This window comes from Hippocampus comes, unplaced genomic scaffold (genome assembly GCF_001891065.2).
Source record: "Hippocampus comes isolate QL1 unplaced genomic scaffold, H_comes_QL1_v1.1 scaffold367, whole genome shotgun sequence".
Lineage (NCBI taxonomy): Eukaryota > Metazoa > Chordata > Actinopteri > Syngnathiformes > Syngnathidae > Hippocampus > Hippocampus comes.
This window is the reverse complement of record NW_017805741.1, coordinates 1,343,668-1,353,856: the sequence shown is the minus strand read 5'-3', so window position 1 is coordinate 1,353,856 and position 10,189 is coordinate 1,343,668. Positions and strand designations below refer to the sequence as shown.

The window sequence follows — 10,189 nt, the reverse complement described above, 5'->3', positions numbered from 1 at the left end:
GGGGGGGTAAATCGTGTGAATCGAGCAGCGGCAAGGACAAAACGCGACTTGTTGAATGTGCCTCGCTGCTGCCAAATGGAGGCTGCAATCCGAACGCCGCCGCTGCTAATGACGCGAATGCTCCTAATCAATCGCAGGCATGCACGCTCAATCCGCGGACACGGCTAATACTCACTTGGCTCGTGCAGGTTGCGTGCGCCAAACCCGGAGAGAGAGAGAGGGGGGGGGCGAAAATAAAGGATCAATCACCGCGTAGTTTTCTTTGTTGGCGGAGGATTTCACAGTATCCAGTTGCTCGCACGACGTCAGATCAATCTTTTTGGTGGGGGGTAGGGGCGGGGATTTTTTTCCCCCCCAATTTTTGGAGAGGGTGTCCCAGTGAATGGAGAAAAGCAGGTTGGTTACTTAGATGGAAATGAAGCGAGAGGTGGGGGGGCACCCTGAGAGCTGCCTCTCTCGTCTATTTGGAGTATTTTGGTGTTCGCACCTTCGTCGGCAGCCAGCATCTGTCTGTCCGTCTTCTTGGCCAATGTTTCAATGGAGATGCAGCCGGGCTCCGTTTGCCTTGCGCCTCTCCGTGTGTTCCTTTGGAGGAGCGTCACCTCCCGCACGAGTTCCCCTCCCTCAGACGACACATGTGGGCGGATTAGAGCCAAGACGGAAAGGGTGGCGGCGGCGGCGGCTGCGCGCGCTCAGATGCTCAACTTCGGCAAATGACGCCAATTGAGCCCGAAATGAAATTGGGGGGGACGAGAGCGCCGCGTAGGGGTTGCGCCGATGGATTGCCATGTGTTCGGTCGCTGCTTTCTTTCTCTTGCTCCCTTGGACGGATGCACAAGCGCAAAGGCAAACACCATTTTGTCGAGCGGCAGCCACGCTCGTACGGCACGCAGCAAAAAGCGACATCCACTGGGCTCTTCAAATACTCCCATTGCCTCGAGCAATTCTCTTTTATTTAGGGGAGGGGGGAGCTAATAAATGCAGGTACAGTATTACATTTAGACAATTGCTCCCAACCACTGGTGCATATGCTTCGCGAGCTTCCTAATAACTGCCTTCAACATTATTTCGCCACATGAAAAAAAAGGGGAGGTGGGGGGCGAACTATGACAAACATTCACTGACATCGAAATGACATTTTACACACACACACACACACACACACCTCCAAGAAGATGACTTTTCAGGAGATGCCAAAAACGGCATATTTGTTCAAGCATGAACAGCGCATCATCAAAGAGCACAAGCCATTTATTTATTTCACCTTTGGTCAATCATTTGCACAAATGCCGCCTCCACAATGACGAATCCTACAGTGACATCGGAAGCTTCGGGCCTCACAGCAGCAATACTAAATGAGAGCCAGCTTGTGAGGAGTCCAACGGGTCAGCGGGGCCGCTAATGCACTTCTTGACAGGACACTCCAAGAGTGAGCGCTTCATATCATCTCATGAAAATTACAGTAGTTGTAAAAGGACAAAAAGGCTAGCGAGCGCTTGCGTGCGCGGCCGCAAGTGCACACGGAGCAAAGATGAGCCAGGGAAACGCAACCAGCCAGAGGAGTTGTGTGGCAACGATGGGGGCCGAGCAGCTTGCGTTATTGTTCAATGAGGCTTCAGCAGCTCGCTTGTACTTGTCGAGTCTACAGAGGAAGCTCATTAGGGAAGGGAACGGGGAGGGGTGCAAAAACAGTTTGCCGTAGTTCAGCGAGTGCACAAACGGAAAACGGAACAGGTCAAATGAGGTCGGCTGCTTCACTTCAACAAGTGAGAACACCTTTCCATTTCAACACATGAAATCTGTGGGTCGGGGGGGGGCATATTGTCCTAAATGGCTAAAATTAAGTGCCATTAAGACGGCGGAGGACTACTATGAGCGGCACTCAGCATGACTTGTGGTTTTCTTCAGCGGTCGTAAGGCACCGGCGGCGCAAGGGAACTTGACAGGCTGGTGTTTAAACAGCTGCACGGGGACTTTTTATGGCCGGGAGCGTTCACAGGAGGGATGCTGCTCATCGGCACTGACGCGAGGCAACACCGGCGCTCAGCGCTGCTCAATTATCTCCAGAACGTGCTTGAAATGAAAGGAGACCAACACAAAACACGGCCATTGGAAGACGTACGGCCGTGCCAATTCATTCAATCGTGAACATGTCATTCATTTGTTCCATGGCTCCAAAACTATGTTTCATCAATTCAAAGAAACGTCCACTCCATTCATGTTGAAAATAAAAACGGAGCAATCCCGACTTCAATACGAGCCTTCATTCCAGGAGCAGCGGAATCCAGACAAACATGGAGACAGTTCCAACTCCTCAGTAAGCTTCAGTAACGCGAGGCTCTTTTCAAAGACTAAAGAATGAATTTCAAAAGTGGAGCCCTGTGGATTCACCTTTTTTTTTCAAAGCTTTCGTTGCCCCCCGCCCCAACGGTTCGGTTGCGTCGTCATCTTCTCAAGCAAGCGGCAACACTTGGGAAGGAAATGAAGACAAACGGCCGGACGTCTTCCATCGCTGGCCTCTTCTTCTTTGAGCTGGAGAGTGAAGGGGTGGCCTGTCCTTTTTTTTCTCTTCTTGTTTTGAGGAAAATGAAGGCTTTGAGAACGGCTGCTTGAACGGGTTGGGGCAGAAAATCACTTGTGAGGGGACTGCGATGCGTGTTTCCAATTTTATTCCAAACGGGACAGCGACTGTACAATTCCAAAGGCAAGGCAGCAATGCAAATCAAGCGCTTTTTGGAAGAAAAGGCTTTTGCAGAACCACGGCGGTCAACGGACAAAATGCATCTTTCTGTGCTCACTTGTGTTCCCGAGCTGCAACTCAAGTGAGTTGCTTCGTTGGTGTTCTTTTTAACCTTCTTTGTTTGGGGGTCTTTCCCCTCATAAGCCCATCGGGAAAAACGTCCTCAGTCACAACTAGGTTTCAAGATCAAGCAACACAGACCATAGCGAGTCCTTTACACCTTAAGAAGACAAACCTGCGCCAGGCCGCGTTTTGCCGTTCTCGGGAGCCTTGGGCTTGCGCTTTTTGCGTCTCTCCGCTGCGCTCTTCTTGAAGTCGGCCTCCCACTGTTTCTTCACCAGCGTGTAAAGCCTCATGGCGGCCTGCGCGTCCTGGACCTGTAACATGGCAACAACGGACACCTTAGAGCGGGACTGTGCGCGGAGGGCCCGCGACAGCACGTCACTTCTGGAGGGACTGCGCGCCATGATGCATGGATAATAACGAAGCATGAGCTCCATTTTGAAGCTACCGTGGTCAATATGGAATTGGTAAAAAGCAGGAACTTGGAGCAATGTGGGACATTATTCCAAACAAAGTGAGGGGAATATTTGGACATCTGTAAAGAAATGGATTCAAACAGCCAAAGTTGGTGGAATGATGACCCAAAGTAAAAGAAGCAAAGGAAGGAAGGAAGAAAAAAAAAAGAAAAAGACAGAACAAACAAATGAACTTTGGTGCATCATATGACATGGGAGTGACTTTTGGCATTCAGCCCTTCCGGCCCCTTATTGTGCGGACGTTGACGACTCTATTTGGACATCTGTAAAGAAATGGATTCAAACAGTCAAAGTTGGTGGAATGATGACCCAAAGTAAAAGAAACAAAGGAAGGAAGGAAGGCGAGAAATAGAAAACACTCACCCAAACTGTGATCATCATCATCATCTCCAAAGTCTTCATCATCATCATCATCATCATCGTCCTCCTCCTCAATTGCTAACTTTCTGTCCGACAATGACGACAAGATCGCGTTTGACGTGGCACGGCACCTTGGTCGTCTTCATGAAAGGTTTATACTTCTGAGTGTCTCGGATTTTCTTTTTGGGGTGATCCAGGAGCAAGACCTGAGAGACATTACGAGGAGATGTCACCAGAGCACAGGAAAGCATTTGCTGGCAGATTTCGGAGCTATCCGGATACCTTGAAGTCGTTGTGTATCGCGTGGCCCACCACGATTCTCCCGTGCAGGATGTCAGCAACTTCCTTGCGCACGGTCGCGACATCCTCGCCTGGAATTGAGAGACAAATACTTTGACATTTACAATGGGGTTTTTTCAGGGGGCAGGGGGGAGGCACCTTTTGACCGAACGAGCAAAACTCGCGCGTGGCCTCACCCTCTGCGATGTCCGTCGGCCGGATGCCACTGACGGCCGTGCGGTAGTCGGTCACATGCTCGCTGGGCTTCACGTACTTGTCGTAGATGCACTTGCCAAAGTGGTTAACCAGGGACACGCGTGCCAAGATGCTGTCCTCCCCGTGGGGACCGACACCGACCATCTCGCAGTCGATGGCGACCACCCTGGTGAGGCTGAGGGCAAACCCAAATGAACGTCTTTTCCGGGCCCATGCGCTCATCAATACTGATGGATTCGAAAAATACTTGACAGTCGCAGCCCGGACAAACATCTCTCATCAGCAATGTATTCAATCATAGATGATGGTGCGAGTGTGTTTCACGGGCATGTTCTTGTCAAATGTTTGCAGTTTGGCAAACACGTGATGGTGCCTCTTTCCCCCACCTCGTGGCGAGCAGCGTGGACCAGAATAGCAAATCCAAACACTTTGGGTATCAAATAGACACCATACTCCCTCTGTTGAGTTTTTTTGTCTGAGATATTGAATCCTTGTGTCGAATATCTGCAGCATTTAAACACACATCTTTGCGGCCAAGGTCCCAAATTAGCGAATGACAGGATCTTGCGCTGGTCACTCACCCCTCGAAAGATTTCTCCTTGACCAACATGTTCGCCGTCGCGTTCTTGCAAACGCCCTGCCTCTTCCTCATGATCTCCGCCGCTTCTGCCCCCACCGTGGCCTCAATGTCATCGGGGTCCACGTCGTCGAACCAAATGTCCACTCTGCAATAGCACAAAACAATCACATCATGTTTGCATTTCGAGTACGACAAGCACACTGTTGGACACGCACTCTGTAGGTTTGGACTCTTTTGCCTCCACTTTCCGCTTCTTGGCCGCTTGCTTGCCGTTTGCTTTCAGCTGGCTTTTCCTTTCAGCCGCGGCGTGCTGCTTTGCGTCCGCCGCAACGGGTCTTTTAGCCTTGGGGTCAACGGTTCTGTGTTTGGCTTTTGGTCCTGAATCAGTCTTAGCTTTGGAGACACTGCTGTGATGTGCGTTTTGGGATGCTTTGTCTTTCCCTTCTTGTGAAGGGCCATTCGGTTCTTGCTGGGATGCCCTTGTCTTATTTGTCATCTGACTGGACTTGAAACTCTGTGGATGAGATGGTAGTGGTGAACATGACAGATGGAATGTTAACACTTTCGAATTGTTCTTTTTCATGCACACGGTAGTTTTCGTAAACAAACAAACAAAAAAACATTTATGGCATGTACTCAACAAGCCTTACCTCTTGTAATCCTTTCCAGTTGGCAGAAAAGTGTTCGCCATCGTTTGGAGGCATAATGAGGTTCTCTGTGGCGAGGCTATGAAGAAAGGCTCTCTTGAATAAATTCGATTGTATCCTATTTTTCTTTTTCACAGAATTGTATTTTCCAGCTTCGGAGGGGGTTCGCTTTTTTTCCTTCGGCTTCATCTTAGATATTGCGACAGCTTGAAGTTGAACACTGTCAACCAAATTCGGTGAGAAGTAAATTCTCATCCACGCGGCTACTGTCGTCTCGACGTCATGGATAAGACTTCTATGGCACGCTCATAAAATGCCTTCGCTCGTGCAGGATTGCCGAGTAAACGGGTCAAAAGCGAATAAATTGTTCAAACAAGCGTGTTATGTTCGTGGAGAAACGCTCACGTTACCTTGTTTGCTAATCCACGCGTTAAAACCACGGAGAAAGTGACTTCCGGTTAGTGTAACAGTCAAATGTGTTTGACAGAAACACAAATTTGAACTTTGCTTCGCCAAACACGCCTCCAACGGTGTGTGGCAGATAATAGCTACTCACGGGTGTTTTTAAAATACGTATTTGTATTTATTATGAGTTTGTGTGACCATAAAATTAGAACGTTTTGTATTTGTATTCAACATTTAAACGGGAAAGCTTTTCGCTTGATGTTTCCAGCCGTGTCGAGTATTACAGGCACAAAACTAGGCAAAAGCAATCGAATGACACTATTCCTGAAAACAAAATGACAAATATGTAAAAGAAGACAGGCCTTGTTTGGGGTTTTTTCACATTAGTAGGATTTAGTGTGAAAAAAAAATGTTTTTTTTTGCGTCGCCTTAAAGGATTCGTTCACTTGAGTGCGTCAAGTGTCACGTTCTGATCGATCGATATTGATGGTAATGTATCGTTTCTGACAAGCCGTGTCGAGGCCTCTTGAATTCAAATGTTTGTTGTTGTTGTTGTTGTTGTTGTTGTTTTTTTGTTAAACCCGTCGTATTACAATTACACGACATTTAGTTACTCCCGTTAGTGATCTTAATGTGTGTTTTAGATAATGGTGGAAAACACTCCCTCTCCTCTGCCTGAGAGGGCCATCTGTGGCTTTGTTTTATTCCTCGGCTCGCAGTTTGGCTTCTGTAAGTTGCTTCTATGTTACAGTGGAGCCGATCATCCAATTGTGTTGGTGATGTCTCTGTGTGTCATGACTTCTTTTTTTCTGAATTTCCCCCCAAAGTTTTATATTGTGTGTGGGCATACATACCAGAGGAGTGGCTTCATTCAGTCGGACTCACTTACTGGCCTCAAAAGTAAACAGCCATTCAGTCGTTTTAATGAAGTTTCTCCCTCGGGCTACATGAATTGATGTTCTTTTTTTTTTTTTGCAACTTGTATCACGTCTTGTAGATATTGGGCCCTTGCTGCGCCAATCTATCTGCTGGTGGCAATAACCGTCTCTGTGGTATTGCTATTTGGAATTAATATGTACAATACAGCTCCACTCGACTCTCTGGACAACATTACAGGTATGCACATTTGGAGAGTTTTTTTTTCTTTTATCACTATTAGTTAAAGAGTCAAATGACACCTTCTCTCTTTTCCCACGGGGTAATATTTCAGATGGGTTTGCGCAAAGCCAGATGAGTGAAGTCGCCAAGAAGGGTCAAATTCCAAGACTAAAGGATGTTCCCATCAGTGACGTCAACAAAATGTTCCACTTGTCAACAAAGCTGTAACTCACCATCTCTTTGGGGGTTGTTTTGTGTTTGTGACTCTAACTGAATACTGATCATTGGGGCATTGTTTGGTTCTGTGTCAGTGAACCGAACATGGATGTGTTTGGAATGTGGGAGGAGAAAATCCCAACAAGCACAACGGAATTTGAGAAATGACATTTAAATAATCGTATATGTGTTGAGTCTGTCATCCATTCTACAGATACATTTGATGATAACGTGACTGGTTACTGCTCAAAGTTCACCTGATTAAGTTGAGTAAGGATACAAATTACAATACAAATACATTTGTACTCACGACAAGTCAGTTTGTCCTTTTTTCAGCTCTTATTTTATGGGAGTGTTTAATAGCTGTACCTCTGCTAATTACAATGTGTGAGTAGGAAGAATAACAACAGTTATAATGAAATTGCCTTTACAAACGCTTCAGTTTTTTAAAACTTTTACGTACCGTAGTAACGTGGTTAAATCGGCGCTTATTGTTTTAGTATCCGGCCTTCCGCTTCCTCGCGAACGGTGCTTTTGGCACCTCTGTTCAGACTCCATCCGCGGGGCGGCGATATCGAGCAGTTATAGTCGCCGACGAAGAAGAATGTAAACACCGCTGCCATTCGGAACTTGCAGCTCCCGTAAACATCACGGAACTGACAGATACTAGGAGCTTCCCGATGTGGCTTTGGAGTTTGTTTTGGGCGTTCTGATCGCGGCGAAGAGATGTCGGACCCTCTGCCGGTGTGGTTCGCGGTGCAGGCGGAGCTGCTGGGCCACGAGGAGGAGCTGGACTCGCAGTCTCGGAGCTGTTTCGACTGTTACGACGACGCCACTTTGTTCGAGTTGTTCCACCTCACGCGCGCTTGCGTGGAGTTCGTGGCCGACATCGTGCGCGGCCGCATGAAGAAATTCCTGCTCACCTCGTTGTCCTTGGACGCGATGATCATGACGACGCTCAACTTTTACGCGCGCGGCTCCCATTCCGCCGCCCTGAAGAAGCGCTTCGACCTCAAGACGGACTGCGACGACGTCGTGTTCACCGTGTCCGAGGTGGTGGCCGCCATGTCCGATCAGTTCATCTCCTTCCCGCAGACGCGCAAAGCCAAAATCGACATGGCCCACATGGTGGAGGACTTCTGCGGCATCCCGGACGTGCTGGGCTTGCTGGCCCCGGCTCACTTCAAGATCACCCAAGGACCGCTCGACTTGCACTTCAACTCGCTGGGCTACGCGTCCGTGGTGTGCCAGATGATTTGCGACCTGGACGGAAACATCCTGAGCGTGGAGCAGTGTTGCGCCGGCGGCACGCGCGAGCAAGATTTGTGGGGCACGTCCATTAGAGGACGAGAGATCGAGGAAGAACTCTATGGACAATACTGGGTCATAGGTAAGGTTGCTGAATGTGTGCTCCCCGGGTTGACCCCTTAAAAAACACACACACACACTGTACCATACATTGATGCTACCCAACATCAGTATATTGTTATTCTCTGCGCCGATTGTCAAGCAAGGCCCTGAATCGTTCATCGTCTTTTGTCCTCAGATGCCCAATAGTTTGCCATTATTTCTTGACAGGAGGGGACGGCTACGACTTAAGCAAACGCGTCCTGACCCCCGTGCCTGAACCTCAAGACGAGGCGCAGAGGAACTTCAACGCGGCCCACGCCAAGATCCACGCCGCGGCCCAGAGCACGCTGCGCTCCCTGAAATGGCGTTTCAGGTGCTTGACGCAACTTGGCTTCGAGCAGCACAAGTTGACCAACATCATCAAGGCTTGCTGCGTCTTGCACAACATAGCCAAGAAGTTCTCGGTCCCCCTGCCATTGGGAGAGGACCAATTTGAGGACCCCCAGCCGAGGAACCCGCGCAGTGATTCGGCCGGGATTTGCCCAGATGTCCTGAGAGCTCGACAGGAACTCATCGATTATCACTTCTCCGTGATAGCTTGTCAAGAGGAACTAGAATGACGACGCCGCATTTAAAGAAAAAATTTTTTTGCCCCCCCCAATGCGGGAAGTAGGACATTCCAATATTCTTGTGACGCCAGAAGGATTTCTGGCGCATCTTACGCCAGGCAATTCATTAGGTCCACCAAGATCCAGTACCGGAATCGATTTATTTTCTCTTTGTAAAAATGAATTTCTTGTCTTGGATCTCAGCTTGAGGTGAGACAGTTTAATGCTGATATATCTTCTCCCCAAGTGGAAAAATGTTTCCAAAGCTCATGTCATTGTCAATAGAAGATTTGGAAACGTTCTTTGGTGTGTCATTTCACAACCAAGTGCCATCCTGTTTCAGATTGCCGTTTTGTGAAACTCTCGCAGCGCCGTCGCGTTGGCATAAATGACATCCAGGTTCTGGGAAATGTTTTCATCGCTCTCCCCTCGAGACTGCAGACAGTCCATGATGCACCGGTGCAGGAAAACATACTGGGACTGCAAAGAGAGGAGACTGAGAATCCACTGGAAACAAGCGGTCGCCCACATTTTTGCACCATGGATTGGTTGAACATGAAGTTTGGGAAAGCTGCGGCCGAGGACCGTCCACCGTCCTTACCTCGGTCTGCACCATGTGCGGCCGCCGCAGTCTCATGTTGTGTACGAAGGCGTTGATGCCAACTTCCTTGTCTCTGTACAGCTGCTGAAGCAGAACATCCAAGGCAATAATGGTGCCAGTCCTGCCAACGCCTGCGCTAAAAAGACAAATACTGGATGTGTCATCTCGTTGACACCGCATCCGCCTCCACCCCACCCTTGTGTGTTCTACATACATGGCCAATAAAGATGATTCCGATTCAAGTCACATTTTTGTGTGCCTGTTCCAGCTGTATTATGATTTATTGATTTTTGTCCCCACGTCATGTCTCTTTTTTTTTTTTTGACAAGCATCTTACCTGCAGTGAACCACAGTCGGAGCTCTGGTCCTGTTGGCTTCTATGTGCTGCCGAACGAGCCCCCTGAACCGGATCAGGACGTCCGTACACTGAGGGACTCCGTGGTCGGGCCAGGCAGTGAAGTGGAAATGTTTCACCGTCCTCTCGCCGGTGCCGTCTTTCTATCAAACGTCAAAATCAGAGGCTACGGAGCGGATTGGAATGGGAAAAGCA

The 10,189-nt window shown here is 48.7% G+C and overlaps 5 protein-coding genes and 1 long non-coding RNA gene across 13 annotated transcripts in view; 2 read left to right on the top strand and 4 right to left on the bottom strand.

Moving 5' to 3' along the window:
* Positions 1 to 826, bottom strand: part of LOC109523968 (potassium voltage-gated channel subfamily C member 1-like) — a 39,590-nt gene extending 38,764 nt beyond the window's left edge. The window contains exon 1 of one of the 2 annotated variants that reach the window (XM_019883500.1): positions 176 to 826. The gene's annotated coding sequence lies outside the window, so the exon portion shown is untranslated. The remainder of the gene's footprint in view (positions 1 to 175) is intronic. The other variant, XM_019883501.1, reaches the window with a different exon arrangement.
* A 407-nt stretch (positions 827 to 1,233) lies between these two features.
* Positions 1,234 to 10,189, bottom strand: part of LOC109524013 (uncharacterized) — a 19,903-nt gene continuing 10,947 nt past the window's right edge. The window contains exon 3 of the long non-coding RNA XR_002169879.1: positions 1,234 to 1,749. This is a non-coding gene — a long non-coding RNA (uncharacterized LOC109524013). The remainder of the gene's footprint in view (positions 1,750 to 10,189) is intronic.
* Positions 3,684 to 10,189, bottom strand: part of rexo4 (REX4 homolog, 3'-5' exonuclease) — a 24,510-nt gene continuing 18,004 nt past the window's right edge. Inside the window, exons 1-7 of one of the 4 annotated variants that reach the window (XM_019883538.1) lie at positions 7,544 to 7,659; positions 5,365 to 5,440; positions 4,930 to 5,228; positions 4,716 to 4,859; positions 4,116 to 4,309; positions 3,922 to 4,010; positions 3,684 to 3,845 (exon numbers count right to left, since the gene is read on the bottom strand). In XM_019883538.1, coding sequence (XP_019739097.1) covers positions 3,711 to 3,845; positions 3,922 to 4,010; positions 4,116 to 4,309; positions 4,716 to 4,859; positions 4,930 to 5,228; positions 5,365 to 5,440; positions 7,544 to 7,638 — 1,032 coding nt within the window. In that variant the 5' untranslated portion in view covers positions 7,639 to 7,659 and the 3' untranslated portion in view covers positions 3,684 to 3,710. Of the gene's footprint in view, positions 3,846 to 3,921; positions 4,011 to 4,115; positions 4,310 to 4,715; positions 4,860 to 4,929; positions 5,229 to 5,364; positions 5,844 to 7,543; positions 7,660 to 10,189 lie in introns of those variants that run through there. The other 3 variants (XM_019883540.1, XM_019883539.1, XM_019883537.1) reach the window with 3 other exon arrangements.
* Positions 6,034 to 7,515, top strand: pigp (phosphatidylinositol glycan anchor biosynthesis, class P). 2 transcript variants are annotated; one of them, XM_019883574.1, is made up of 5 exons: positions 6,034 to 6,255; positions 6,411 to 6,495; positions 6,594 to 6,666; positions 6,764 to 6,882; positions 6,977 to 7,515. In XM_019883574.1, exons 1-5 carry the CDS (start codon positions 6,253 to 6,255, stop codon positions 7,090 to 7,092), a joined length of 396 nt encoding a protein of 131 aa, XP_019739133.1. In that variant the 5' UTR covers positions 6,034 to 6,252; the 3' UTR covers positions 7,093 to 7,515. The 2 variants fall into 2 exon arrangements, with proteins under 2 accessions (XP_019739133.1, XP_019739134.1); XM_019883575.1 differs by having other exon boundaries at positions 6,034 to 6,304.
* Positions 7,782 to 9,545, top strand: LOC109523993 (putative nuclease HARBI1). Its single transcript, XM_019883552.1, has 2 exons — positions 7,782 to 8,470; positions 8,659 to 9,545. The coding sequence occupies exons 1-2, from the start codon at positions 7,807 to 7,809 to the stop codon at positions 9,048 to 9,050; spliced, it is 1,056 nt and encodes a 351-aa protein (XP_019739111.1). The 5' UTR covers positions 7,782 to 7,806; the 3' UTR covers positions 9,051 to 9,545.
* LOC109523994 (receptor-type tyrosine-protein phosphatase H) overlaps positions 9,278 to 10,189 on the bottom strand; it is a 4,874-nt gene continuing 3,962 nt past the window's right edge. For 2 of the 3 annotated variants that reach the window (XM_019883555.1, XM_019883553.1), the window contains 2 exons: positions 9,977 to 10,137; positions 9,278 to 9,775 (listed from right to left, as the gene is read on the bottom strand). In XM_019883555.1, the coding sequence (XP_019739114.1) occupies positions 9,454 to 9,775; positions 9,977 to 10,137 (483 nt within the window). In that variant the 3' untranslated portion in view covers positions 9,278 to 9,453. The remainder of the gene's footprint in view (positions 9,776 to 9,976; positions 10,138 to 10,189) is intronic. The other variant, XM_019883554.1, reaches the window with a different exon arrangement.